General features: G+C 40.3%; 3 protein-coding genes across 4 annotated transcripts; 1 reads left to right on the top strand and 2 right to left on the bottom strand.

Moving 5' to 3' along the window:
• Positions 1-1,646: 1,646 nt before the first annotated feature.
• LOC110053446 (required for excision 1-B domain-containing protein-like) lies at positions 1,647-7,209 on the bottom strand. The gene is made up of 4 exons (XM_089286996.1): positions 7,037-7,209; positions 5,374-5,575; positions 4,918-5,006; positions 1,647-3,886 (listed from the first exon to the last, which is right to left on the bottom strand). Exons 1-4 carry the CDS (start codon positions 7,111-7,113, stop codon positions 3,802-3,804), a joined length of 453 nt encoding a protein of 150 aa, XP_089143122.1. The 5' UTR covers positions 7,114-7,209; the 3' UTR covers positions 1,647-3,801.
• Positions 7,210-7,257: 48 nt separating this feature from the next.
• LOC110053432 (glucosaminyl-phosphatidylinositol-acyltransferase PIGW-like) lies at positions 7,258-13,746 on the top strand. The gene is made up of 5 exons (XM_089286993.1): positions 7,258-7,465; positions 7,824-8,385; positions 8,855-9,108; positions 9,858-9,999; positions 13,330-13,746. The coding sequence occupies exons 1-5, from the start codon at positions 7,266-7,268 to the stop codon at positions 13,705-13,707; spliced, it is 1,536 nt and encodes a 511-aa protein (XP_089143119.1). The 5' UTR covers positions 7,258-7,265; the 3' UTR covers positions 13,708-13,746.
• Positions 13,702-25,707, bottom strand: LOC110046887 (achacin-like). 2 transcript variants are annotated; one of them, XM_089286995.1, is made up of 8 exons: positions 25,515-25,707; positions 24,443-24,666; positions 19,559-19,627; positions 18,716-18,853; positions 18,312-18,358; positions 17,028-17,779; positions 16,110-16,307; positions 13,702-15,254 (listed from the first exon to the last, which is right to left on the bottom strand). In XM_089286995.1, exons 1-8 carry the CDS (start codon positions 25,571-25,573, stop codon positions 14,987-14,989), a joined length of 1,755 nt encoding a protein of 584 aa, XP_089143121.1. In that variant the 5' UTR covers positions 25,574-25,707; the 3' UTR covers positions 13,702-14,986. The 2 variants fall into 2 exon arrangements, with proteins under 2 accessions (XP_089143121.1, XP_089143120.1); XM_089286994.1 differs by lacking the exons at positions 24,443-24,666; positions 25,515-25,707 and adding an exon at positions 21,006-21,992.
• Between the last annotated feature and the right edge of the window lie 1,615 nt (positions 25,708-27,322).

Raw genomic sequence — 27,322 nt, 5'->3', positions numbered from 1 at the left:
TATGAAACCCGACAAAGTTCTTTGTTGTATGTTTTTGTTCGCCTTTTTGACCTTAACCGTGCACAAAACACAACAGTTGTTTACTCTGTACTGAGGAACTAACCGTTACGTAATACACGCATAGTGTATGGGGATATGAGCGCAAGGTCGTGGACCTTCCACCATAAATCTTAATATCATTGTTTGCTCCTTTGATGTTTGCCGGCCTTCATAACTAAACCCCTCGATTAACTATGTTCAGATGTACCAACAACCATGAAGGACATTTTTTTTTTTTTTTAGAAGAATTTCATTGACCTTCTTGAAGTCTCTTAGCTACCTGTTTGGATTTCAAAAAAAATTTGATGTAAATTTGTCACGCAATATTAATTTATATCACAAAAGCCACTATATATAGCTTCCATGATCCAGTATTCGATCTGTTTGAACTTTAACTTGGAAATGATGTATAAAGTGAGACTATGAGGAAAAAAGTGAATTGATGGTCAGAAAATCGATCTATGTACGCTTGATTATGGCTGCCTAGCTATCATTCTATCCATTTATTTGCCACAAAATATGGAATCGATAGCACAATGAATAAAATTGGGCGTGTTCAAAACACGAAATGGCGAAATGACGAAATGGTATACTTTAACAATTAACGCATACAAAGAAGAGAGCTAACTGTCTTCAAGTCAGTGATATTTAGGCTAACCTAAGCGTTGTTTAGGTTAACCAGAGCGCTATCGTGGGCTAACCTAGGCATTATTAAGGCTAACCAGGGCGCTATTTAGACTAACCAGAGCGCTATTGAGGCTAACCTGGGCACTATTTAGGTTAACCTGAGTGCTTTTTAGGCTAACCATAGTGAGATTTGTCAGTTCGCGCGCCATTTCGTGTTTTAAACACGCTCGATAAAGGTATCTTGATTAGGCGAAAAAACCACTCAGAGCAGGTCACAAAAACATCACTACATGTGTTCCCAGCATTCAGCAACAAACTGCTAAATAAATCGCGACGAACAAAGTATTTTTTTTTTACCCAGTCTCTGCTAAAATTCTTTCCACCACTCTCTGCTCTGATGACCCAGTCAATTGTTAAAGACTAGTTTTACTAGCTGAAATATTGGCCATTAAAATTGCCTTTCATCATCTGCTTCGATATTACAAACTGGTTTCATTAATTTTGATAAAGTATGAGCGAGTCCTATGTCCGGTAATCAAGTGAGGGAGAGATCTTGAACTAAATAGTCCCAAAATACGAAAGCCGTGCGGTAATCTCCTTTCCGGGTCTTGTTTAACTGTTGTTGAAACAGATGTCGTGGTATTAACGAAAAATCGATTGAATGGTTATCTTGTAGACAGACAGACTCCTAGAATTTGGCAAACAGCTGTTATGCTGTGTAAAACATCAGCTATCAGGCGCTTCTAATAGCCGTTCAGTAAAACGCATTTTCAGAAATGGGAATCAGATGGCATTAATGATCCATCCATTGCAATTCTCCCTCGTAAGTTGTTAAAATAAGTGAAAACAAGGAAATATGGCCTTTTAGCCCAGTTAAAAAAAATAATTTAAGTTCAGTCAAGCAGCGGACCCCATATTTAGCGGACATCCTCCATTATGTGGACAGCAGTGCAAGTCTTTTAAGCTTCCCGACAAAGAGCTGTCACAGAAATGCGGTATTTTATTATTCGGTTCTGGTTTTACAAAAAACTTTTGTCCTTGTTTGATTTGCGAACTTTCACATATTTCGATCAATATACATATTGTGAATTAAATCGCCTTACCTCATATACTTGTTATTGTTTATGGAAATAAGGTATTTCAGAGTTATATTATCGACCTTTCACGAGAATACTGAGAATGCTAATTGCCTTTCAACGCTTTTTAATACTGACGAATATTAATATGACCCTTTTTAAGACGACTTCTGAGAGAACCTGTTTTCAGCGGACACCCTGTATTAAGCGGACACTAACAGGGTCCCGATGGTGTCCACCTAATACAGGTTTGTCTGTGGGCTTTTGGCTGTAAAATGTTAATCAGCCAAAATGAGAAGTTTTACAGATGAACTCCGCATAAAATTAAACAGAAGTTCTATGAAATCGAATATATATGCTAATGAAAGATAGAGCGCAAACGATCTTTCTGGTAGGGAAGTCTTCGCGTCTGTTCTAGCAAAGCGAGCATTTCCTCAAATTTGGAGACGCGATGGATAACATGTATATTTGGTCCAGCCGTTGAAACCACGTAAGGTTTTCTGGAAAGAATTCAGGAACACAGAAATATTAAAATCGCTTCCAGGTAGAAACGCTTCCAGGATTCGAAGTGTAACAACTGTAATTACGACGTTCAAGTCAGGGAAATGTTCTAGTTGTCCTGACAACAGAAATCGTATTTAAAGATATTTGAAGATAATCTCAATTTGTACCAACTTGGGCAACTGCGGAATTTAAGTCTGAAAACAAGAATCAGGCTTGAACGGGCTTCGAACCCCTGACCTCTACAATACTGGTATCACAGACGCAATTCCAAAACAAATGATGGATTGGCTTTACTCGCGCCTCAGAAGTACGTACAATGGTTGTAATATCATTTGAACCCTTTTTAGCACTAACTGGGTGTATAAAACTTCTCTTCTCCGCAAAGAACTCTTGTAGGCTGGTAGTTCGGAGGTTGGGGAGAAGAAATAAGGGAAGTGCGCGGGGAACGCCGGAAAAGAGGAAAAAGAGAAGACGGCCGCAGAGTTCACCGAAGTCTCCCGCCTTTCCCTCTTCCTATCGTCCACCGCGCACCTTCCCACTCTTAATTCACTTCTCCCTTCTGTCAGGGGGGTGGGGGAGAGACGCTAAATTATTTTTGCCCCTGGGTACTTGACTAATGATTCGATCTAGGACGTTAACTTGCATCTTACAATTGAAGGGAGGTCGGCTCCTTAAGACAAGGCAAAGCTGTAACCTTCTCGTTTCTCTGTTACGTTCGATCGCACTCAGCGTTCTATGAGCCCGACTAAAATATATCAAATCTCCGCTTATTCAGTGTGGAGCTTTTGTTATTGTTTTCTCTAATCTGATATCTTAGATTGAAAACGGCACTAGGCAAAAAATAATGATATAGATATTACAGTAGAGAACTTAGAGTTGCGTATTACCAAAAAAAACACCTTTAGCTAAAGTCGCGTGTTGGAATAAGGGTAACGAACCGGTTATTCCACTGAACCAAGTTATAACGGTGTAAAAACCCCTTCCACACTAAGACGGAGGAATTTGAAAACGGAGTTTTCACTCTAAAACGCATCAAATGTTTTCCGTCCACAGTACGCTGGAGGAATTTGAAAACGTAACATTAACCGGCCTCGTTTTGGATTTGTGTTTGAAGAAAACGGGGGAAGGGATCTAAATCACGTCATCATCGTGATGTCATCGTGATGTCATCGTTTTCGAAAAGCTCCATTTTCAAAATGTTTTCCGTCCACACTAAAACGGAAAGCCGAAGTTTTCAAATTCCTCCGATTTGAATAGCGTTTACGAAGAGCTCCGTTTTCGTGACGGATTAGTGTGGACGGTAGGCCTAACCGTAGAAATAAAGCTGCGTTTTCAAATTCCTCCAGCGCAATGTGAACGGGGCCTGAGTTTTTTCTTTAAGCTCTGGTTGGCTTATACTTTTCTCCGCTGTATTGTAGGTGCCTCTTTCATTTTAACACCACAGCTATCCGAAATCTGCTTTCATGTGCTTTACCAAATTCATTTCACCATGATCTTTAGGACAAGAATTGGAATTAAGATAGAAAAGTTCCGCGTAGGATGTTCTTGCGCGTTCCTATGTGCTTTCCAAAAGAATGTCCTCAGCTTCATATTTCAATTCGTCCAAAAGTTCAACAATGTGATCCACAAGCTTCTGTAAACTGAAAGAAAAAAGATCATTCTCGATATCAGAATAAAGCCATAATTCTTTTTTTGCAAGTCTCAAGCCTTCTTTTTTTAGAACACAGGAATGCCAGTAAAGGTAAAGATCTAATCCTACCAGTGTCTGGGGCAGATCGGGGGGGGGGGGGTTCAGGGGGTTCGGTCGAGCCCCCTAAATTAAAAAAAATGAGACATAACACGCTGACTTGGCCTCAGAATGCCGTAAATTCCATAATTTTCTGAGGACCTCATTTTAATCAATTTTCCGTTGGAGGATGCCCCCAACCCCCTATAGGAGACCACCTTTGGTGTTCGATATCTTGAACCCCCTTTCTCTTAAATCCAGCCCAGAACGTCACAGCCAACACATCTGCCAACAATGAAATGACAGTCAACGGGCAGTCGGCTGTCAAGATGTAGTACAAGATGTGCTTGTGACGTGTTGGCAATGCATTGGTAGCCTACGAACGCAGACGTATTTCTGGCTCTAACTTGGTTCCGCCGAAAAATAACGTCTGCGAACCCGAGCCAGGAAACGATTTTTGTGACGTAATGACTTTTGTTTCTCCTTGGCCAATCAGATTCCATGATAGAATGAAACTCGAGTGCTCCTCACAGCGAATACCTCGCGCAGAGTCGCGCAGTAGTTCTGGGGTCATTTGAGCTAAACTGTGATTGGCTTAGAATTTCTACGTCACAGAAATTGTTTTCTGGCTCGGGTTCGCAGATGTTATTTTCGGCGGAACCAAGTGACAGCCGGAAATACATCTGCATTCGCAGGCTAATGCATTGGTGGCATGGGGATGACTTATTTAGGTCTCATTTTTTTAAAACTCTTAACCATTGCAATGGATGAGCAAGCTAAACCTACCTTTTCCATACTAAACTTTAATATCTTTTGTTTCAAGTTATCAGAATGCAGTCTCTACCACCACATTATTACTCAGCCTGACTGGGTACTAGACAAGTTATTTTTTATTTGTATCTCTAACACTCTAACTGACACATTGACCATCAAGAGCTTAATTACCTTAACTTGATGGCAGCTGCCTCTTCTACTTTTTCGACATCAGAGGGATCAGCAACAGCATTTTGTTTTGCTATCTGGAGCTTTGCTGTCTGATTATCACGTTGCAACAATATTAATGAAAATATTTTCAAGTATACATTTCCATTAATTAATAATATAATAAATGTATTGATGCTTGTTTGTATATTTATGCTGCTTACAACTTATAGGAAGAAATGAAAAGAAATGAAAAAATAAATTAGTACAGTCGCACCTCTATTAAGTGGCAACCTGTTAAGCGGCCACCCCTCGAAGTCCTGAAATTATTGCCAGTGAAATACTGTAAATAAAACCCCTATTAACCGGCCAGTTCATGCCACAAAAACCAGGTATAATCACTGAGAGCTATGAGCCAATTGGCTTTGAGAGGTTTTGCATTCTGAACCTAAAGTTGTCTTTCAACTGAAGATAACTTACCATTTCTAATTTCTCTTTTTCTTTGAGTTGAATATTTCTGATGATATCCCCAATGCTGGTCTGACTGCTCTCCCTTAACTTGGTTTCAATTGCAATGACTTCATTAGAAATGTTGTTAAATGTCTCTGTTACATCATGTACCAGCTGTCGATACGATGGGAAATCATATGTGGGGGCAGTTTCAAGGTACTCTTTAAAGCCACTGGAAGATAATATCACAAACTTAGAAATTTAATTTCCTAACTGTGTGGATTAGCCTGACTGGAATATCTGTACACTCCAGCCAGGTCATGGATGCAGGCCTACCACTGGAGGTTTGTAATGCTGGTATTGACTACCTAGGTGATTTTTGGTCATTTGTTGCATTATTTTTCTGTTTTTCATAGCTGCCAGGTTTGAATGTACCCTTGACCTCAGGAACTTTGGATTTATGATCCAATATCCCATTTGCTATCATGGATACAACCCGGGGGGGGGGGGGGTACTCCCAGAAAAATTTGGTGTGGGTGTGTGGCCCGCTTCCCAAAACCCTTAAACTATTTATGACCAAAATCTGTGATTTTCCCTACCTATTTATGACCAGACCAAAATTTCAATACCCTATTTATGACCATTGCAGCTGACACAGTTGCCCTAAGCATAAGTTTTGAAGGGCTTTTGTTGATGGTCTTATCAATAATGATTGAAAAATAGCTTTTCCTAAATAACATGCCCAATTTAAGACTTGAGTATTTAAGACCAAAATGGCCAAAATTGATACCCTATTTATGACCAAAAGAGCTGAAAAACCATACCCTTTGGGGCGGCACATACCTATATAGCCCAGTTAAGGGAGTACCACCCCCCCCCCCCCCCCAGGGATACAACTAGTTCATACTGGTATGATCATTGACAGAAGTTTCCCCTCACCTTTTTTCTGCTATGATCTAACCCCTATCTCATTGCAGGAGGTCCTTAAATCACTTCTTGTTGTTAGCTGGGACATTACGTTTTAAAAGACCCCGATGGAAAATCAACTTTTGGATACATTCTTCCTGAGAGCTCCCGTAAATCATCGAATTAGAGCCCCTCCTCAAATAAGTGTCCCCTTCGAATAAGCGCCCCTCCTATCGGCCACAATTTAAAATAAGAACCCCCCCTCGAATAAGCACCCCCTCCACTTCCCCCATTTTTTGGACAAGCAATGAGACAACAAAGGATGTATAGTTTCAATTTGTGAACACGTTAAGTTTGGGGAAAAGATTACAAGTACTAACAGTGCTGTGATTTAAACTTAAGGATCAGCTATTTATATCGATAAATGGCTCATGTTGTTGTTAGTGCGCAGATGATGTATTTAAAAAATGATCATGTCAGGCCACGGGAAAATTAAATAAGCGCCCCCCACCCCCGTCTTCTCCTAAATTTAAAATATAAAGCGCCCCGGGTGCTAATTCGATGATTTACGGTAAGTGCAGAACAGCTAAAACTTACCCCCAAAAGAAACTAAATAGTTCAAACAGGGCTCATCTGTTGTCTACTTCTTGCGGATTATAATCCTAGATGGATCCTGAAAAGAGCTCGTTGAGTGCCTCTCAAAAGAACCGTCCTGAGGAAATTTAATGCACTTCGGACATGTAGCACTGGATTCTAAAACGGCACTGAGTAGATCCTACAGACTCACCTGTCAAATGTTTTGTAAGCCTTCACCCTTTCTTCTTGCAACGTAAAAAATTGCTTTATCAATTCCCTGTGGCTCATGACTGAAGTAAATACATATGCAACGTTCTAGCGGAGGCGAAAATGTCGAAAATCGTCAGGCGTTACTTCCAGTAACAGTCGGGAGATCTGGACACTGAATTGTTTTAGCCTAGGCCCAGGGTTTTCTCGGCCAATTCCACAAAAATAAATAAATGGCGGCCGAAATGGGCCTTCATGCGAACATCAGTTACAAACAGCTCCACGAGAGATTTGTTAGCGATTTAAACGGAACATCGCTATTTGAAATCAACGCAGTTACTCATTCTGCTCCAGCAGCCGTTTTATTAAGGACAATTTTATTTAATGTTTTGTTTACAAAGGAAGAAAAGTTCTCAAAGTTAGTCTTCTGTTGGTAAGTTTCTATTAAATGCTTACCTAAAGTTGCAGTGGAGTATTTAAATCTTTCCACTGTTTTATAAGACACCAGCTAAAACAACAGCAACGACAACATCGGCAGTGTTTTTTCAATACATCCATCCTCCCCCAATGACTTTGTCTCCAATAAGGACACTCCCATTTCAGGACTTTCCACCCCCACCCCTCGTGGATAAGAGTCAGACCATAAATGGAGCGTCCCTACCCCCCTTGCAGTAAAATCCAAGTAGAAGCATTTTACCTCATAGAAGCAAACTGTTAATTACTTCAATTATAATCAAATTTAGCATATTTGTTATTTCTCTTATGTGTGCTAAAATTATTTTCTGTTACAGCATGGTCTTTGTGGTGGATTACTGCTCCTTAGTCATACCTGTGTTCCTGGCATTCACAGTACTAGCTGATCACATACATTCTTTGCTAATAACCTGTTTGTGTCTGTCTATGGGAATGCTACTTCTGCAATTAATGAAGAGCAACAAAGTGCAAAGTCAGCATTTCCGAACCCTCTCATCTGCTGACATGTCAAGGAAACGGCCCTTCATTGGGGGCTTTAGAGCATATGTTCTGATCACTACAGCTATCGCCATACTTGCTGTGGATTTTGTCATCTTTCCTCGACGTTTTGCCAAAGCCGAAACCTATGGAAGTGGGTTGATGGATATGGGAGTTGGAGCATTTATAATTTCTAATGCCATTGTATCTCCAGAAGCAAGAGACATTTATTCAAGTGATACTGGTTTTATTTCAGCGGTCTTCAGGTCTTTAAAGTCGTCTTTGCCACTACTAGTGCTTGGTGTCATGCGGTTTTTATCTGTGAAAGGTACAGATTACCAAGAGCACGCTAGCGAGTATGGCACTCACTGGAACTTTTTCTTCACATTATTTGTTGTAAGGGTGAGTGACTCTTATTTTCTTTTAGATTCGGTTTTCAGCCTGTCGGCTCATCAACCCAATGCAGAACTCTGGATATTCAGTATTGGCTCTGGATTAGCCTGCAAGCAGGCTCTTTACGTTTGAAAGTAGGTAAGGAAAAAGGGGGTTCCCCTTTCCCCACCTTCTTTCTCGCCATGCAAAGAGCCTGCAAAGAACTCTCCCTGTGCTCTTTTCCCCAAGCATACTTTCTTTCCTTTAAAATCATGTACTTATCTTTGGCAAAATGAGCACTGACAAACTAAAAATGTTGCAATTTCATGTTTGTTGGAACCCTGAGACAATAGAATAGAGCTCTTTATAGGTGGAACCCAAGATCTTAAACCTCTGTTGGAACCCCAGAACCTCCTATAAAAACAAGACTATTTATAAATTAAAATACATTACTCAAGACAAACTACCCATGTTGCCTGTCATATATTACTTTTTTTAGGTCATGTCAACAGTGTTTATCAGACTTATTCCAGGACGCATTTTGTATGGTATATCAGGAGTTCTGATAGCATTGCTGTATCAATACCTCCTCAGCAGTGCAGGTTTGAGGGCATTTATCCTGTATGGTAGCCATGGAAACGGTTCACGCCAAGGAGTTGTGGATGCAAACCGAGAAGGTCTTTGTTCTTGTGCAGGATATTTAGCACTGTACCTGATTGGTGTTCAGTTAGGAAGGTTTCTCTTTCAGAAACGGTGAGAGTTAATATCAAGTTAGCTGTCAACCTCAGTCATATTTGAACTTAATCAGAACTTCCCAGTTCAGCACTTTCAAAGAGCCAAAGAAATAGGCCATTTCCAAGTTACCTTGTGCCTCTGTTTCAAAACGAGTTCTCGTGCAAAACCTTTCATTTTAAAATGAGTTTGATTTGTATGAAAGTGAACCTGTAGGCAGAACACATTTTCACATGAATGGTTTCACACAAAGACTTGTTTTGACACAGAGGAAAAAAGCAACTTGGAAATGGCATATTAAGTTTACTTTCAAATTATATTTTATTATTCTTGTTATTGGAATTTTAATGACTAAAAAATGTAGACAGATTCTGGAGTGCAAGTGCTTGAAAAGGCTTATGACTTCAACACTGCATAGTATACCCAGCCTACGAAATTTTGGTGGCTTTTTTTGTTGGTAGACCTGGCCGTAGAAGCCTTTAAGTAAACACTGATACTGAAATATAGCATGTAAATGTTACTCATAATTGCTCTCTGTGTGTTTAGATTCAGGTGTGACCCTTTGGTGTAACAAACTCAAGTTAATAACGAATATATGTCAATGTATCTGTGGTCCGTGACAATCTCAGACTTTTCAAGTCTGAAATTTGAGGGTACAATTTAAGGGCTTTTGGATATAAGGGGGAGGGTTGTTACAGTGTATGCATGTGCGTGTACGGTCACTCAGTGTAAATGGAAAAATAATGTTGTGTTCTTTTTCTCTCTTATAGAAACACTGTGGGGCAATGGATCAAAGCCTTATTTATATTAATCACAGTAGATGTCTTGTTTTACCATTCCGTTTATGCATCAGAACAATTTATCAGCCCTATTTCCAGAAGAATGGCAAATTTATCATTTGTACTCTGGCAGGTACAGTTTACTTATGTTGTATATAGCTTAATAGTTCTTCTGGACATCAAATTTTCTACAGAACTGGACAGGTATGTCTGTTTCAGTGGACCATAAATCCTCAATTAGGCCCCTTGGAAAATTATTCCTCCATAAAAAGAGGAACTTTTATGAGAAATGTGAGATTAATGGTTTAAGATTTCATGGATAATAATTGTTCACCAATCTAAAGATAGGGCAATCAAGTATGTAGGGTGTTCATGAGAATCCTGTAGCAGATAATTATAATAAAAATCATTATTTTTAAGAGAAAAGTCTTATTTGTAGAGTTGTGAAATGTCTATTAAGCTAAGATGCCTGATGAGTGGTTCAACCAATCAAATTTGAGGAAAGTAGTTGGTATTAGTGCTATCTTTTGGAAAATTTACTTGATTTGATGCAGTCTCGAACTCAAAGTACCCAGTTATGATCATCCAGTTACAATCTAACCAAAAATTATTTGACATAGAATTGTGTGGTTCCAGAAAGTTTCCACATTCTCCCACAGAAGGATTTTTGGTTTGAAGACCCCTCCCCCCCCCCCTCCCCCCACAAACTCTCTATCGATATCATACTCTCCTACAAAGTCTGTGGGTTTCAAAAACCCCCAGCAGGGATGGTGCAGTGGTGAGAGCACTTGCCTCCCACCCAGATTTGATTCTGGCCTGATGCTACATGTGGGTTGAGTTTGTTGTTGGTTCTCGCTTTGCTCCAATGGTTTTTCTCTGGGCTTAATATTGTAACTTATTTTTTCAATTCCCTTGCCCCTTTGGAATTCCAATGACCTCCTTTATTTTATTCTTCTCTTTTTTTTGGGGGGGGGGGGGGGGGGAGAGACGGGGTTGGATATTTCCTTGAACCTCACATTTCCCATTAAACAATGAATTTCATTCCATGTTTGTAAGTGGTCTAGATAGCAGCAGACATGTAAAGATTTTAAGGAAAACGACCACTTTTTTAAGTTTAAAAGACATGTTTCGACAGAACTTCTGTCATCTTCAGTTGAATGAATGATTACAAAGCAAGTTGAATAATAAGTAGGCAAAAATGCTAATTAAGACAAATAGTAACAACAGAACGTGGAAAGGTGTAAATTAAAAGGATAATTTTAGATTTACATGGTGTAATTGCTGATTGAGGCAAGGTAGTTCTTTTTGAATATGGATAGCCTCCTTTATCTTGAGTTGAAAGCTGGTAGTGGCGTGATCTAAAATATGAAAGCAGTCTATTGAACACAATGAGCGACAACGTTCAGAATTCTGAAGATGTTTGAAGATGTGAGAGGCCCTATCAACGGCTAAGTACTCACGTACGCGTGTGGAAAAATGTCGGGAGGTTTCGCCGACATAACAGGCATTACAGCCCGCACATGTAACTTATAAACTACACGTGAACGAAGCCCGCCGGGGATAGGGTCTTTCACACCAAAAAGGTTACCTATCTTAAAGGAAGAAAAGACTAATTTGATGTCTAAATCATTACAATAGCGCTTGATTAAGTGTCGAATCTTCTTCTGAGTGATGACAGAAAAATGGCCTATGTACGGCAGCTTGAAGTAAAACGTGGGCGAGGTGGTAAGGGGGTAGCCCCGGGGACAATGATTGCTATGGGCCCCAGTGATGTAACGGTTAACCACTTTTTCAATTAAATGGGCAGGGAAAAGGTTCTTTTTGAGAATTTCAGTAAGCTTGGTTATATCCTCGTGTAACCCCAACCAAGTGTTGTTGATCTTGTAGGCCCTGTCAACAAGAGTCCTAATGAGACCTACTTTGTATGGGTACGAGGTGAAGCTAAAATAATTAGTTAATAACCCAGTAAAGGTTTTCTTACGGTAAACCCTAGTTAGGAAGAAATTAGTGTCACTATTATCAATAAGAACATCTAGAAAGGGTAATTTGCGATTAAGTTCTTTTTCCATAGTAAACCTTATGTTGGGGTGCCTAGAGTTAATGTAGTCAAAAAATATAACAGCATCATGCTCCGAGTGAAATAAACAAAAAGTGTCGTCAACATACCTACGATAAAATAAAATTTCAGAGCATTGAAAATTTTCCAACCATAGTTTTTCATGATGTCCCATAAAAAGATTGGCTAATACGGGAGCAAGGGGAGACCCCATGGCCACACCGTCAATTTGGTCATAGAAAGAACCGTTAAATAAGAAATGGGTCTGAGCGGTGGCTATAGTGAAAAGGCTTCTAAGTTCAGGTTTACTTAACTTAAGGTCAGGATTGCCCTCGGAAATGTAATTGACCGCCAGGTCAATACATTCCTTACTAATTCCTTCCTAACTAGGGTTTACCGTAAGAAAACCTTTACTGGGTTATTAACTAATTATTTTAGCTTCACCTCGTACTCATACAAAGTAGGTCTCATTAGGACTCTTGTTGACAGGGCCTACAAGATCAACAACACTTGGTTGGGGTTACACGAGGATATAACCAAGCTTACTGAAATTCTCAAAAAGAACCTTTTCCCTGCCCATTTAATTGAAAAAGTGGTTAACCGTTACATCACTGGGGCCCATAGCAATCATTGTCCCCGGGGCTACCCCCTTACCACCTCGCCCACGTTTTACTTCAAGCTGCCGTACATAGGCCATTTTTCTGTCATCACTCAGAAGAAGATTCGACACTTAATCAAGCGCTATTGTAATGATTTAGACATCAAATTAGTCTTTTCTTCCTTTAAGATAGGTAACCTTTTTGGTGTGAAAGACCCTATCCCCGGCGGGCTTCGTTCACGTGTAGTTTATAAGTTACATGTGCGGGCTGTAATGCCTGTTATGTCGGCGAAACCTCCCGACATTTTTCCACACGCGTACGTGAGTACTTAGCCGTTGATAGGGCCTCTCACATCTTCAAACATCTTCAGAATTCTGAACGTTGTCGCTCATTGTGTTCAATAGACTGCTTTCATATTTTAGATCACGCCACTACCAGCTTTCAACTCAAGATAAAGGAGGCTATCCATATTCAAAAAGAACTACCTTGCCTCAATCAGCAATTACACCATGTAAATCTAAAATTATCCTTTTAATTTACACCTTTCCATGTTCTGTTGTTACTATTTGTCTTAATTAGCATTTTTGCCTACTTATTATTCAACTTGCTTTGTAATCATTCATTCAACTGAAGATGACAGAAGTTCTGTCGAAACATGTCTTTTAAACTTAAAAAAGTGGTCGTTTTCCTTAAAATCTTTACATGTTTGTAAGTACTTTCAAACTGGAGGCCTCAAAAGTGATGTTCTCTATTGTCCTCATCCTTGCTACACATATGGTAGTTCTTGACCTCACTTGTTCCATTTCAGGTGGCATACAACATCCAGCTACTTTCAAGTTTCTTGCTCTGTGATATTCTGATAACCGCTGCTAACCACATAGGCTTGATTGAAGGCGCAGAGACAGGAGGCTGCCAAGCGTGTTATCCAGGAAAAGACCTGGATGAGAAAAGCAAGACATCACGGACAGGACCAAAGATGCCATGCACATGCTTTATAGCGGCTGTTAACCGCAATCAACTTGTGTATTTTTTGCTCGCTAATGTGTTGACTGGACTCGTGAACTTTTGCGTTCAAACTATCTTCTGTTCTCCCTTGAAAGGTTTTGTGGTCGTTGGTACTTACCTGTTGTTACTAAATTTATTGATTTCTGTCTTACATTTGCTAGAGAAAACTTTGAAGTTTTAGTGGAAAATAAAGAAAAAACGTTTTATTACATACAAAAAACACTTCCCACATCTCACAGTAACTGGCGAGGGTATAGTACACTTACGTTGCATTGCGTTTTCATGGCCCTTTACAATACCTTCGAATAACACGTGAACTGCTCAAACAACGGTTACATTATTCGCTACTGTCAATCATCTTAAGGGACCTCTCAAGATAAGACTGGTTTTTACCAGCAATGGAGTCGGAGTTTTAGTCAGAAGCACAGGACAATGCGATCTTGTGAATATCAAAGCAATGGAGTCGGTAGCAGAATACCGATTCATCCCACGACGCTGTTGCTTATGATCTACTGTCCAATCTCTATTAAGCGACCACCCTCTAATAAGCAGCCATTTATCAATGTCCCGCAATCATTGTCAGTAAAATACTGTAAATAATATAGGGTAAGATTTCGAAATTGGAGATTTGGCCTGCCAAATATTAAAAATGCAAGATTTGGGAATTCAAGATTTGGCAATTCAAGATTTGGCGATTCAGGATTTGGCGATTCAAGATTTGGCTCTTTAGGATTAGGCAATTCAAGATTTAGATATTCAAGATTTGGCAACTCGAGTTTTGGCGATTCGAGATTTGGATATTCAAGATTTGGCAATTCAAGATTTGGCGATTTTCAGGAGTTGGCAATTCAAAATTTGGCGATTCAGGGTTTGACAAATTTCTAGCACTGTTCTGACAATTCTGCTTTCCGGCTCCCACAATCCGAGAATCTAGTTTTCACTGATCATAAGTGACGGAGTCGTTGAAGGGGCTCAGTCACGGTTTGCGCATATTGAGAAGTTTAGCCTCAATTTTTCAAACTCGTCGCTTGTAATCCGTGTCAATCTTCCCCATCCTTAGCCATCCTTGTTCCTTTTTAGTTTATCATTATCTCTTTGGTGTTTTTCTATCTTATTAAACTGTTATTTTCAGGTATCCTATCATTTAAAGGTAAGTTTTGCACATGGCCAAAATAACTCAAAATACCGTGACTAAGCTCCTTTAAGGGAATCGGAACGAAATACGACTACGATTTTCTAGTAGGCTGCAAGCGATGTTACGACTCCGATTCCGTCGCTAGTAAAAACCAGCCTTCAGAAACATATTTTCACGTCAGTGGGTTCAAAAGATCACGTTTGTGGGTTGTGATTGGTTGTTCTCGATCCAGTGTGCGTCTTTTATTCACGGCAGCAAAAAAAAAGAAAAAAAAAACACGTGTGACACTGCTTTCCAGTTTCCAGCTGTATATTAACGCTACTTGTTAATGGTTCTGCAAATCTCTTGAAGGATCTCGCATAAGCTCACTCAATGAAACAGCTAAGTTGTACTTTTTTTGTGAAGAACTCTTGCCCTGAATCTGCCAACCCTCCAACAATGCATTGTCGGCTGATGTGATAGCGCCCTGTGTCCACCCCCTGTAGGGATTGTACGCGTCTCCTATGACAAAGATATCTTGCTCTGGAAAAGGTCGTTTTGCCCAGTTACTGACTTCCGAAAGAGTTATGTTAGAACGAGGCTTCTGAAAATGCCTAAATTACAAAAGAAGTAACATCATTAGTCAGAATTATTTTGAGTTTGGGATATCTGAGCTCAAAGGGATTGCAGGAACCGGTTTTGTAGCATAACGCGACGAGGAGAACCTGGCGTTAAGTTCCAAACGCTTAATAAGATCCTCGTTACCATCGGATTTAGCGGAGAAAGTTTTTAATATAGAGAGGGCTAAAAAAGCGTACACTTAATTTCAATGTTTGTTCATGGCAAGTTAAGTTGGGTCGAATTTGCTAATATCTACGTACTTTGGCTTCATTTTATTCTTTTCATATAGAATTTGTGGGCTAGGTCACGCACTTTTAGGCAATTTTTAGCACAGACGTAACTGTTCATTATCACAATATCATATAGAGGCCAAAAACTGTGTAATTCACAAGAAACACAGAAGATCCAAACAGAAGCATGGGGGGGGGGGGGGGGGGCTATGAAATGGTTATTTATAACGATCAGAAATCATTCTTGTACAGAAGACTAGCTCTGCCAGTTTGAAGTTTGGAGCTCCCGACTGCCGAAAATCGATTAACAGAATTACCTAAAATACCGTGACTTAGCCCCTTTTACAGACAGAAACAAGCGATAAAACACGGTTTTAAGTGATACCCTGATAAAACGGCTTCTTGACCAGTAAGGTACAAACTATGGTATTACACTACTATTTTTGGGCATGACCGAGGAGTCGAACTAGGGTCTACCGAGAAGCTTAGTGATGAGAGCGGGGCTTACACTCACGACCTCTGGATTTCAAGTCCGGCGCCCTCACCACTCGGCCACGCTGCCTCCAAATCAAAGGCATTGTGAAGGCATCAATCCCTAGTTCTTATTTTCAGACTCACCAGGCTCCCTCCTCCCAGTATTGATAAACCGTATCCAGGGGATCTGGCACTGGTCCCCCAAACTTGTACTCCAAAGCTCTTTTTAACTCTCTGTCCACAGCTGACTTAGAGATACTCAAAATATCTCCCCACCTCCTGCTGCATGCTCCATCAGTGTACATTGTGTGGAGGACGGCTTCACCGTTAGGGCCACTCCCTCTTAAAAAAAAGTAGAAATTTGTTTTTAAGACATCACAGTGATTTTCATTGGATGTCGTAAAATCAAAACCAAAGTTAATCATTAGCCAATCACAAAGGACGCAGACAATACAGTGAGCTGACGCCAAGCGCGCGAAAACGTATGCGTACAAGTCACGATTGGCTATTATTTTACTTCTGATTGGATGAAAAATTAGTGCGAGTTTTTTAAGCTAATCGTGAGGCGTGGTAATGCAAAAGCAATTACTTTTCAACACTTAATTGAAAACCCCTCTAAGTGAAAGCTCGCAGGCTCTCTCATAACTTGTTTTTGATGTCTCGTTTATAGGCCATTTCCGAGTTACCTTGAGCCTCTGTTTCAAAACGAGTCCTTGCGCAAAAACCTCTCATATGAAAATGAGTTTGAATTTCATGAAGAATCTATAGGGGGAATACACTTTCATGTGAATTGTTTCGCACAAGTTTCGTTTGGACGTAAAAGGCAACTCAGAAATGGTCTTTAGCAATGAATTTTTTTGGATGCGTATAAATATGCAATTGTATTTTATGCAGTTTGTTAATTTTTCATACCTGCACTTATCAAAATCACCTTAAACCGATAAGTGTTCAGTCACTTTCCTTCAACGTCTATTATTAATATAGTAGAATCTCGCTATTTTCCTAAATCACACTTGTTGAGGAAAATATTATTATCGTGAAGGCAAAGAAAATTACAATTACCCATAAGGCATTGTAGCTCCTAGGCAGTTGCTGTTAGAAATAAATTTCTGCCTCGGTTCCAGGGTGAGGTTCGTGACCATGCTGTTGTTCCACCACGCTTCTTTGTATAACGCTGCCCCCTTGAACGCGGGCATGCTAAAGATTGACTGGAACGCGGGCTCACGATGAATTTTTTCCGCTACTTCTCCTTTGATCCTCATGAAAGCAACAGGATGTGTCGCGATGACGATCTTTTTAGCAGAAACAGCCAGCTTTAAGGTTGTTATAATGTACTTTGTTTCAATCTTTTCAATGGAAGACACTTCGCTATTCTTATACAACAGTCCTCCATGAAGTTGTACTGAAGACACCAGTGCGTCTACAACTTCAGACATGCCTTTTAACGGTCGCTGATGTTTGCTTGAAATAGGCAGTTTTAAATACTCTATATATTGCGCAGGGTTTATGGGCTCGGTATAGTCTCCTTTAAACCCGTAGGCGTCCGATAAAAATTCTGCCCCCTCGGGGGAGAGATAGTACGACATATACGAATCCACTGAAGCGAAAGACGGTGCAGTGGACACATATTCGTCTCTGAAAGCATAGCTTGCCATTTCGTTTCTTGTCATGTTCTTGAATTTTCCTTTGTTCAGCGTAGGAAAGGCTTGGTTTTTGATTGTCATACTGTTAGTAGAAAATACCCCGCGGGTTTCCTCGATACTTGGGTAATGATAATCCCACTTGATGGTCGAAATGTTCAATCTCTGAATAAGCTTTCTAAGAAGAAGAAAAAAAATCCGACGTCACGTTTTTGAAAAAGCTACAAGGCTATATGATATTGAGACATTTTTAGGAGGGGAGTAGCCTGGCCACAGAACCTCTATTTTGTCTTGAGTTCGTCAAGATCGTAAGCAAAAGTATTAAACGCAGGAGGTTTAATTGAAAAATAAACGTCTGCGGACTGACCACAGGGTGAGCGACATACGTGGCCATAGTTTAGTAGGTCACGCTAATGTCACGTCATGTCGAGAACCATAGGTAACGCTAGAATTACCTAAGTTGGTCACCTTTATCAATATTATTCTGCGAAGAAGCTGTACTCTTAACATCATTTACGATATGGGGTAAGTGGTGGAGAAGGACTGTACAAAACCGACAGAGGCAAATTTTTCTTGGTAGCTGATTCAATGGCTTTATAACTTTGATGCAACCATTTTTTCATTTTTTCAAGAGAATAAACATTTTAAGCGACGTGTAACGGAATATCCATGAAGAGCACATCAAGCTAACTGAAACAAGAAATACTTGCATCATGTCCGTAGCATCACTAACAACTGCCCACGCTCCTAATCCTGAACAGGAAAAAAAACAGTTATTGGTAAGAATTATCAGTCATGTAGCTAAAGGTCCAGATATCGGGGATCTCCTATTTAACCAATAAGACAATTTGGATGTGGGACACTCAGACCCCTACCCCCCCCCCCCCCCACTCTCGCACGTCGTGCTGTTTTCTGCATTAAAATACTTTTGTGTCTCACAAGACATCGTTCGTTCGTTCGTTCGTTTGGTCGGTTGGTCGGTCGGTCGAACGTTCGTGCGTTCGTGTGCCCACTCACTCGCTCTAGCGCTCGTTCGTTCCTTCCTTTGCCCGCCCGCCCGCCCGCTCGCTCGTTCGTTCTTTTGTTGCTTACTACTAAGTAGTTCTTTACCAACACTTATATCAGGGGCTTGAGGAAACCAGTAATCAAATATCCTGCCACCAAATCGATCCTCTTTCTCAAAAACACAAACGCTTGTCTCTTTCTTTTTTCTCAAGAGTGTTTCAGCCATGTACAATCCTGATAAACCTAAACAAGGAAGACAACCAGAACAAATCAACAAATAATCTGCTTGGATAATCTCCAACTCAGGCAGGCTTAAATGTTTGGAACTTTGGGTGGAAGAATCAAATGGTTGGAGAATTCTGGAGTTCTTGCCTGGTTTGTTTTGCTATTCGCACGTTTTTCTGGTTCCTGTCCTCTATCAGACTAATCACGTGTTCAATGATGGCATAGTTTTTGTAAACCGTATGAAAAGGAGGGGGAGAGTACAATAAATAAGGGCTTCGTTTCAACAGCAGCAAAAAGAATGATAGCGGCGATGGACACCAATAGCATATAGTTGTTTTCCCGATTTGCAATGTGGAAAGGGGGGCTTCAGAAAGAGAAGAGAGTTTGTTTAAAATTTGAAATTCCAGAAGAAAGAATGCCTGCTAGAGGAGGGAAGAGTGGTAACTTTAACAACGGTATTGAGCGTCATACGTTCGTTTAGACGGCAGAAACTCTTCTTCCTGTTCAGGGCAGAGGTTAGGAAGAAGGTAGACGCTTGGAGCGAGGTTGTATTGTGTCAACAGACCATTTTCGTATTCTCGGTATTGGGCTGGAACGAGCTTGCTATTAAGGCGAGGGGTCTTTTCAAATGCAACTGTCTTCATAAGCCTCAGTTGCAAGCTAGATCCAGTCCAGTACCGAGAATACGAAAATAGCCTACTAGGGCGGGATCTGGGCACATACCTCCTCCGATAATGGCTACGTCGCACTGCAAATTACGTCTTGAAGACTGTACTTTATCCTTCTCTGTTCCTGTTCATAAACCAAGCAGGTGAAACAATCACTGTTTACTTAACTACCTTGCTACGCTCTTATCTGGTGACGTGGAAGTATAACGCGAGAATGTGGTGGAGAATCCCAACTGGTTGGAGGCTGACCAGTTGGCTATTTACACAACGCGATCGAGGATTTGAACTCGGAGCTACCGAGAACAAATCCAGATAGCGGTAGGGTAGATTAATCTCATTGAGGCCCAAGTCTAAAAAAAATTCATTGAGTTTTATTTAATTCCCGCCCAATTTAATGATTGTAAGGGCAATTTTTGATAGAAAGCAAAATAAAACCCCATGCCAGATGATATTCAAGCCAATGTTTCTGAAAGTCAAGTGGAGCGATTTCTCTGAGATTTTCACCTGAGTTAATTAGATGTTATAAGATTCATTTAAAACCAGGATACCATTTAATCAAGTCTTGTGGACTTGTATTTTGACACCTTGAAACTTCACCCGCAATTTCCTAGAAAACGTTCTCGTGCATTTTTTTTTAATTTTTCCATCGTTTAGGTTTTAGATCCCGACGTCGTATTTCCAAAATTATCCCTTGATGATAAGTTATTCGGCCTCATGTAAAATTGGGTATGACGTCATAACGTTGCTATGGTAACTCAGATCTTGGTAAAACGTACCTCAGTTGAAACTTTCATCGTTCTCCAACACACCACTAACATTTGATTTTCTGTTGGATTGATAATGGTGGTGCTCTAGTCGCTCAAAGTTAAACAGTATCGTTACTCAAAAATCCGATCGAGCCACCTTAAACTCGTCCGCGCAAAGTTATTCATGTAACACGCACAAAAAATGTTAATTAAGTTTTCCGCTTGATCAAATACTTTTGTCACCTCGATATTTTCACTCTTGTCTTGCTGATGATGTTAGGGGCGTCGAAACGTGGGACTAATATAGTTCTACTATTTGATTAATAAGTCGAGTTAATTTCCCTCACGTTGAAATTTAAATACCTCTTTCGCGTCAATAGCTAAAATTGAGAAGCAATTTTCCCTCCAATTCTCGTTTAAAATTTATAAAGTCGCTTTAATTTCGAAGTATCTTATTAACACGAGGGTTAATTCTTTCAACAACAACAACAACTTTGTTCACTCTTGTACTTTAAAACAACTTTACGAAGAAGGTCGAAAATATGGTTCTGCTTAAACACAGGTTAGAGAAAGTAAGGAAACTACAGAACACAAATTTAGTCACCCCTCCTCGACGACTGCGAAACCGTGACATCGTAGATAGATACCTCAAATTATGAGTCTGGGAAATTCATATCAAGAACTCCTCGAGTTAAACTGCGCTTCATTTCAATCTACTTTTCTTGTAACAAAGCATCAACTGCTTGCTCGGCTTACCTTTACAGCCTTCGCGGTTGTGATACTTCAAGTCTTTACTTCCAGGACCAAACATAGCCATTAGAATCCCCATAACAACAAGCAGTATCACCACAACGAGAACACAAAAAACCCACCGCCATGACAATACCGTGCACTTTGCTCTACGAGCGTGACTCCCTGATTGTGCGCGATGTCCTTCAAAAATCTCCAGTTTATTCTCCGGAGTGTCACGGTTAGCCATGATTGTGCTCGACTCACAAGAAAGTCAAGAAACAAGCTTAATGTGTATTAAAACCATTAGCAGTACAGGATGTCAACATTTACTGATACCCTTTCTTTCGAGCGGAAACTTGTTTATCGTTATACTGACACGTCGCGTCCAGCACGAAACATCCCATTGCAACGATTTGTGCTATGAAGTGGTTATGGAAATGTATTTGAAGCTTTCATGCCGATAAAAACTTATTAGTCGTGGCTCGGCTTTTTCGCTTGCTAGCATCTTATTAACATCGGACTTCATTCGGCGGGCCTGTGTCTCCACGAATTTAAGCGCTTATTTTGATAGGGTTTTCCATTTCACCGGCTATAAATGCAATATCCAATCTGAAGCGATTTATACAGCATGCATGGCACTAACACCCAATCAGATGCAAGCGTTAGACACTTTTACGGCTGTTCGCACCAGTCCATTACTAAGCGAGTATAAACAAGAGCTCTGCATCTCATTTTGGCTCAGTTCACGTAAGAATCCTTCGCTTCGTAACCTCACGTGTTGTACCTTGTGCCGGATGATCAAGTTCTTGTCCATGCTGCTTGCGCTGTTCCTGATTCCTTCAACTGAACTAATCGCGTACAGCAGGTCCTGTTCGTGGAAACCTAAATCCGGTACAACAGAACAAAGTTGCCTCTCTTTCAATTGATGTCAATTTAAATGGAAATTCTATTGAGAACGTCACCGATTTTAAGCTTCTTGGCATAACGTTAGATCAAGACGTTGCTTTTGATCGTCAGATTGAGGAGTTGAGCAAAAAAACTGGTGAAAAGGATAGGTCTCTTTCGTCCTATAAGTCCTTATTTAAAACGGAATCAACGTGAAATATATTACTCCACGATTATAAAACCTGTGTTCCTTTATGGCAGTTCAATATGGACCTCTTGTAGTAGGGAAAATCTTCCGAAACGTCTTCGTCCTCAGAAACATGCGGCTAGAATTATTTTGAATGCTGAAAAAACGGCCACTTCCGTTCATTTATTCAATACCAGAAACTGGATTCCTTTCTATGCCGAGTCGTATGTAAATCGATGCACTTTAACCTACAAAAGACTAAATGGTAATACTCCAGAATATGTAAATGATTTACTAATCAAAAACGCTGACATGCATAATAAAACATTTTGCACTTTTACGAGATAATTTGGTTTTATCAACTGAGTTGATAATGTCAATTGGCCACCGTAAAGAGATTCGAAAGCTGACGTTTCGAGCGTTAGCCCTTCGTCAGAGCGAATCGAGGAATTGTGGGTTGTGTGGTTTATATGAAGAAAGATGGAGCTACGCTATTGGTTGGTGCATGGTAACGTGAAAAACAACAGAATAAATTAGTTGAATGAAAAGCGGTCGTTGATACCGTGAGGATTAAGAGTGCCGATTTGAGAAATAAATTTTTGCTCAAGAGTTTTGCTGCTTTCCGGTCCGTGCTTCCTTGATGTAGGGAAAGGCTGTAGACTGCCATATGTTGCTTAGAATGATTGGGGAGATTTAAGTGTCTCGCGACCGGTTTAGATGCGTTTTTGTCGTCTTTCTCTACGTCACGAAGGTATTCTCGGAATCGGTCGCCTAGTCGTCTCCCTGTTTCGCCGATGTATAACTTTTTGCAAAGAGTGCAAGTCATCGGCGAAACAGGGAGATTCTCGCGAAACAAAATTCACTGTTCCCCAAGGGACCAGTCATTAAGTGTTAATTATTTTCGCCACATATTCTCGATACCATACCAAGCCAATGACGGAATTGCACGACAGCCTTGGAACAGAGAAAGGAAAAAAAATTATTTTATCAGGCTTAAGGTGGCCAGAACTTTTCGCCTCTAAACCCTATGTTTCGGCAGAATTCCTCAAGCATTGAAACAGATTTGTTCCTGTTCTCGATCGCAAGAGATTCCTTTCCTTTGTGTAATAAAGAAGGACTAAAGGGTTTGCTGAGAAACGTCCGTATTTCCGACGGTACGAGGAAACAGCAACAGCCCCTTGTCAACAGAGTCGGAGTAAGTTAATAACCCGTGCTTCCGAAAAGAGGAGCCGAAACTCAAGATCGATCATCGGTCATCACTGCGTCGAGGACTATTTTCAATGTGGTTCATGCGATATAGACTGTGTTGGTTACACTGACCAACATCTGCACAACCGTGTTGCAGAGCATAGTTCTTTAAGGTGGCTCGATCGGATTTTTGAGTAACAATACTGTCTAACTTTGAGTGACTAGAGCACCACCATTATCAATCCAACAAAAAATCGAACCTTACTGGTGTGCTAGAGAAAGATGAAAGTTTCAAACGAGGTAAGTTTTACCAAGATCTGAGTTACCATAGCAACCTTATGATGTCATACCCCATGTACATGAAACCGAATAACTTATTATCTTCTCTCCTTGGGCGCTATTGCGCTGCTACACGTCACGCAACGCACCTTGGTCTATTTTTGTTGCTTACAGTATTAGGTTTCAGTTTTGTTAGAGCTGTCGTACCGTGTACAGTGTTTTGTCAAGTGGTGTTGTTTTTCCCACCCACCCACCCGTTTGTTATTAGGGTCTTTTCGCTTCCTTGTTTGTTAGTCGGTCCACGTTTTATTATTCTAGGAAATAAACTTCTCTCATGGCCAAAAACAGACAGTGTTGTCGTTGTTGTATTGTTGGCGGGGGGAATTAAGAGATAATTTTGGAAATATGACGTCTGGGCCTAAGACTTGACATAGTTGTCTAAACGATGGCAAATTGAAAAGAGTGTATGAGAGCGTTGTCGAGAAAATTGCGGGTGAAAAAGGTGTCAAAATGACGCGCAAAGTTACTCATATATTAACACCTATAAAAAATGTTAATTATGTTTTCGGCTTGATCAGATACTTATGTCACCTCGATATTTTCACTCTTGTCTTGCAAGTGATGCTAGGGGCGTCAAGACGTCGGGTAATGTAATTGTAACATATATTTGATTAATAGGTCGCGTTAATTTCCCTCACGTTGAAATTTAAATACCTCTTTCGCGTCAAACAATTAAAAACTACAGAAACTACAGAACACAAATCCGAAAAGCTCAACTCAATCGAGGGTATTCCTCCTCGACGGCCGCGAAACCGTGACATCACCTCAAATTATGAGTCCGAGACATTCATATCAAGAACTCCTTGAGTTAAACCGCGCTTCATTTCAATCTACTTTTCTTGTTACAAAGCATGCCGCTTACCTTCACAGACCTCGCGGTCGTGATACTTCAAGTCTTTACTTCCAGGACCAAACATCGCCATTAGAGTCCCCATAACAACAAGCAGTATCACCACGACGAGAACACAAAGAACCCACCGCCATGGGTTTCCTCTGCGAGCGTGACTCCCTGATTGTGCGCGATATCCTTCAAAAAGCTCCAGTTCATTCTCCGAAGTGTTGTTAACCATGATTGCGCTCAACTCGCTAGGAAGTCAAGAAACAAGCTAAATGTGTATTAAAACCATTAGCAGTACAGGATATCAACATTCACATGCGGAAGTTTGTTTACATCACTACGAGATTCATGAGGATCTGAAATCATGGACCCCTGCCGATGTTCTACGGTTGAACCGTAGAACATCGGCAGGGGTCCTAGTTTATTCGACACGTAGCTTAACAGTGGGAATGAAATTCCTTGACGCCTCTTCGGAAGAGACGTGTAAAGAAATCAATTTAATCAGACCGCGATCTGACAACAGAAACACGAACCCGTCAAGTTGATCGAATGAATACAGGCTCAGAAACAAGGGCACAAACAGACATTTTCATTTTTATTTATCTGCAAAGACAAAACACAGAGATTATTAAGCGGATAAATTGAAAAACCTGCCGCTTCAGATGCCGGTAAATGTATTTGTTAATAGAGGACGCTTCTTCGCTGTAAACAAAACAACACGGTGTCCTTGGGCATCGCAGGAATTAAATTCGGTGTTCAATTAATGTTTGATTGGTCAGGAAGTGTGTTCTTTTGCAATCGCTTCTTTCCATTCAACGGCTCTGTCCCCTTTTACCAATTAAGATCTCTGGTGCGAAGATTAGTACGGAGTTTCTTAGTTTCGACAGCAAGAGATTTTCGTTTGGAGAAGTGAAGAAATCATAAGTTTGGCTCTACGTGTTCTTAGATCTACGTGACATGTCCCCTTTGTTAAAAGAAATCTAAAATAAGGAAGTCATTAGAGAAACATTTCGACACAAAGCAACCTGGAAATGATACACCAAGCAGAACTGAGTTTTCGTTGGCAAACAAAACAGCTCCAAAAGTTCATCCTCACCTTCTAAAAGAGCGTGATCTGCAGTATTTGGAACGGCTGACAGAAATAGCGGAGGGCATCGGCTTTACGCACAATCCCAATGCTCCCGGTAAGTACTTTTAAGTACTTAAATTGTGCTGCAAATTTTGAGAAAATTGCGGCACAACGAGTTGACATCATCACGTTCTAATTACCAGGGCCGAGAAATGTAGAATTTTTAAATTATCCTGGCAAAGAGACAGTCAGCATGGCCAAGCGCGAGGTGAGCAAAAAGCGCGACTTGCGTGTGATGATATAAGAAAAAAGAGCAACTGTCAAGCCTCGTATCGCCTTTAAAGTCGCTTGCACTCGAACGAGAAAAGGGTCGTCTCCTCAACTGTGAGGTCGTGCTGCCCTGGAAGCTACAAAGAAAAAGAAAACTACAAAGCAAGCCTCTCTTCACAGCTGTCTGAAATAATAATTGGTGAGAAGGGCAAGGTAGAGAAACTTGGGAGTGTTGCAAACTGATAAATTATGGTGTCCCGTGTTGGACACTTTCACTTATGGATACTAACTGTGGGACTCTATGTTGAAAAAGTACATCGTCGGACAGCATAAAACATATTAAAGGGACTAATGGAACACTAATCTCTCAGTTCCCTGGATTTTTCTTCTGCTCAGCTCAGATAAATCACATTTAATAATGACAACTGTATTTCATTATTCCAGGCAAACTCTTAAGATTTAAATCCTCAAAATTATGCATGAAAGTATAATTTAATAAGCTTGACTGTTAGTTCCCAATGAAACACCCGGAGAAGAAATTCTCACAGAACCACAGCCTAAAGAGGCTAACCTGCTCTGCTGCTTCAGGGATTGAGCCAAACAATGTCATTTGGGTGTCAATACAATTAAGATTTAAATCCTCAAAATTATGCATGAAAGTATATTTAAATGAGCTTGATTGTTAGTTCCCAATGAAACACCCGGAGAATAAATTCTCACAGAACCACAGCCTAAAGAGGCTAAGCTGCTCTGCTGCTTCAGCGATTGAGCCAAACAATGTCATTTGAGTGTCAATACAATTAAGATTTAAATCCTCAAAATTATGCTTGAAAGTATATTTAAATGAGCTTGATTGTTAGTTCCCAATGAAACACCCGGAGAATGAATTCTCACAGAACCACAGCCTGAAGAGGCTAAGCTGCTCTGCTGCTTCAGGGACTAAGCCAAACAATATCATTTGGGTGTCAATAAAATAATTTAAGATTTAAATCCTCAAAAGCATTGAAATATATTAAAATGAGCTTGACTGTTAGTTCCCAATGAAACACACGGAGAATAAATTCTCACAGAACCACAGCCTAAAGAGGCTAAGCTACTCTGCTGCTTCAGGGACTAAGCCAAACAATATCATTTGGGTGTCAATAAAATAATTTAAGATTTAAATCCTTAAAAGCATTAAAATATATTAAAGTGAGCTTGACTGTTACAAACATCCGGAGAATAAATTCTCACAGAACCACAGCCTAAAGAGGCTGAGCTGCTCTGCTGCTTCAGGGATTGAGCCAAACAATATCATTTGGGTGTCAATACAATTACCGTAAGATTTAAATCCTCAAAATTATGCATGAAAGTATATTTAAATGAGCATGACTGTTAGTTCCCAATGAAACACCCGGAGAATAAATTCTCACAGAACCACAGCCTGAAGAGGCTTAGCTGCTCTGCTGCTTCAGGGATTAAGCCAAACAATGTCATTTGAGTGTCAATACAATTAAGATTTAAATCCTCAAAATTATGCATGAAAGTATATTTAAATGAGCTTGACTGTTAGTTCCCAGTGAAAC

Source organism: Orbicella faveolata, unplaced genomic scaffold (genome assembly GCF_042242905.1).
Source record: "Orbicella faveolata isolate gen_17 unplaced genomic scaffold, um_ofav_v1 contig_14, whole genome shotgun sequence".
NCBI lineage: Eukaryota > Metazoa > Cnidaria > Anthozoa > Scleractinia > Merulinidae > Orbicella > Orbicella faveolata.
Note: the sequence above shows the minus strand (reverse complement) of the source record. Positions and strands in the feature narration are given on the sequence as shown.

What these genes read in the sequence shown, in the direction of transcription:
- LOC110053446 (XM_089286996.1), bottom strand. Translation starts at nt 7,113, where the DNA reads ATGAGCCACAGGGAATTGATAAAGCAATTTTTTACGTTGCAAGAAGAA. An exon ending in AAAAAGAGAAATTAGAAATG is followed by an intron (nt 5,007 to 5,373) that starts GTAAGTTATCTT and finishes CGTGATAATCAG; the next exon opens with ACAGCAAAGCTCCAGATAGC. An exon ending in GCAGCTGCCATCAAGTTAAG is followed by an intron (nt 3,887 to 4,917) that starts GTAATTAAGCTC and finishes TTTTTCTTTCAG; the next exon opens with TTTACAGAAGCTTGTGGATC.
- LOC110053432 (XM_089286993.1), top strand. Translation starts at nt 7,266, where the DNA reads ATGGCGGCCGAAATGGGCCTTCATGCGAACATCAGTTACAAACAGCTC. An exon ending in TCACATTATTTGTTGTAAGG is followed by an intron (nt 8,386 to 8,854) that starts GTGAGTGACTCT and finishes TACTTTTTTTAG; the next exon opens with GTCATGTCAACAGTGTTTAT. An exon ending in TATCATTTGTACTCTGGCAG is followed by an intron (nt 10,000 to 13,329) that starts GTACAGTTTACT and finishes GTTCCATTTCAG; the next exon opens with GTGGCATACAACATCCAGCT.
- LOC110046887 (XM_089286995.1), bottom strand. Translation starts at nt 25,573, where the DNA reads ATGCCCTCCGCTATTTCTGTCAGCCGTTCCAAATACTGCAGATCACGC. An exon ending in CGACCGCGAGGTCTGTGAAG is followed by an intron (nt 19,628 to 24,442) that starts GTAAGCGGCATG and finishes GTTTATGAACAG; the next exon opens with GAACAGAGAAGGATAAAGTA. An exon ending in AGCCCCTGATATAAGTGTTG is followed by an intron (nt 18,359 to 18,715) that starts GTAAAGAACTAC and finishes TTTCCTGTTCAG; the next exon opens with GATTAGGAGCGTGGGCAGTT.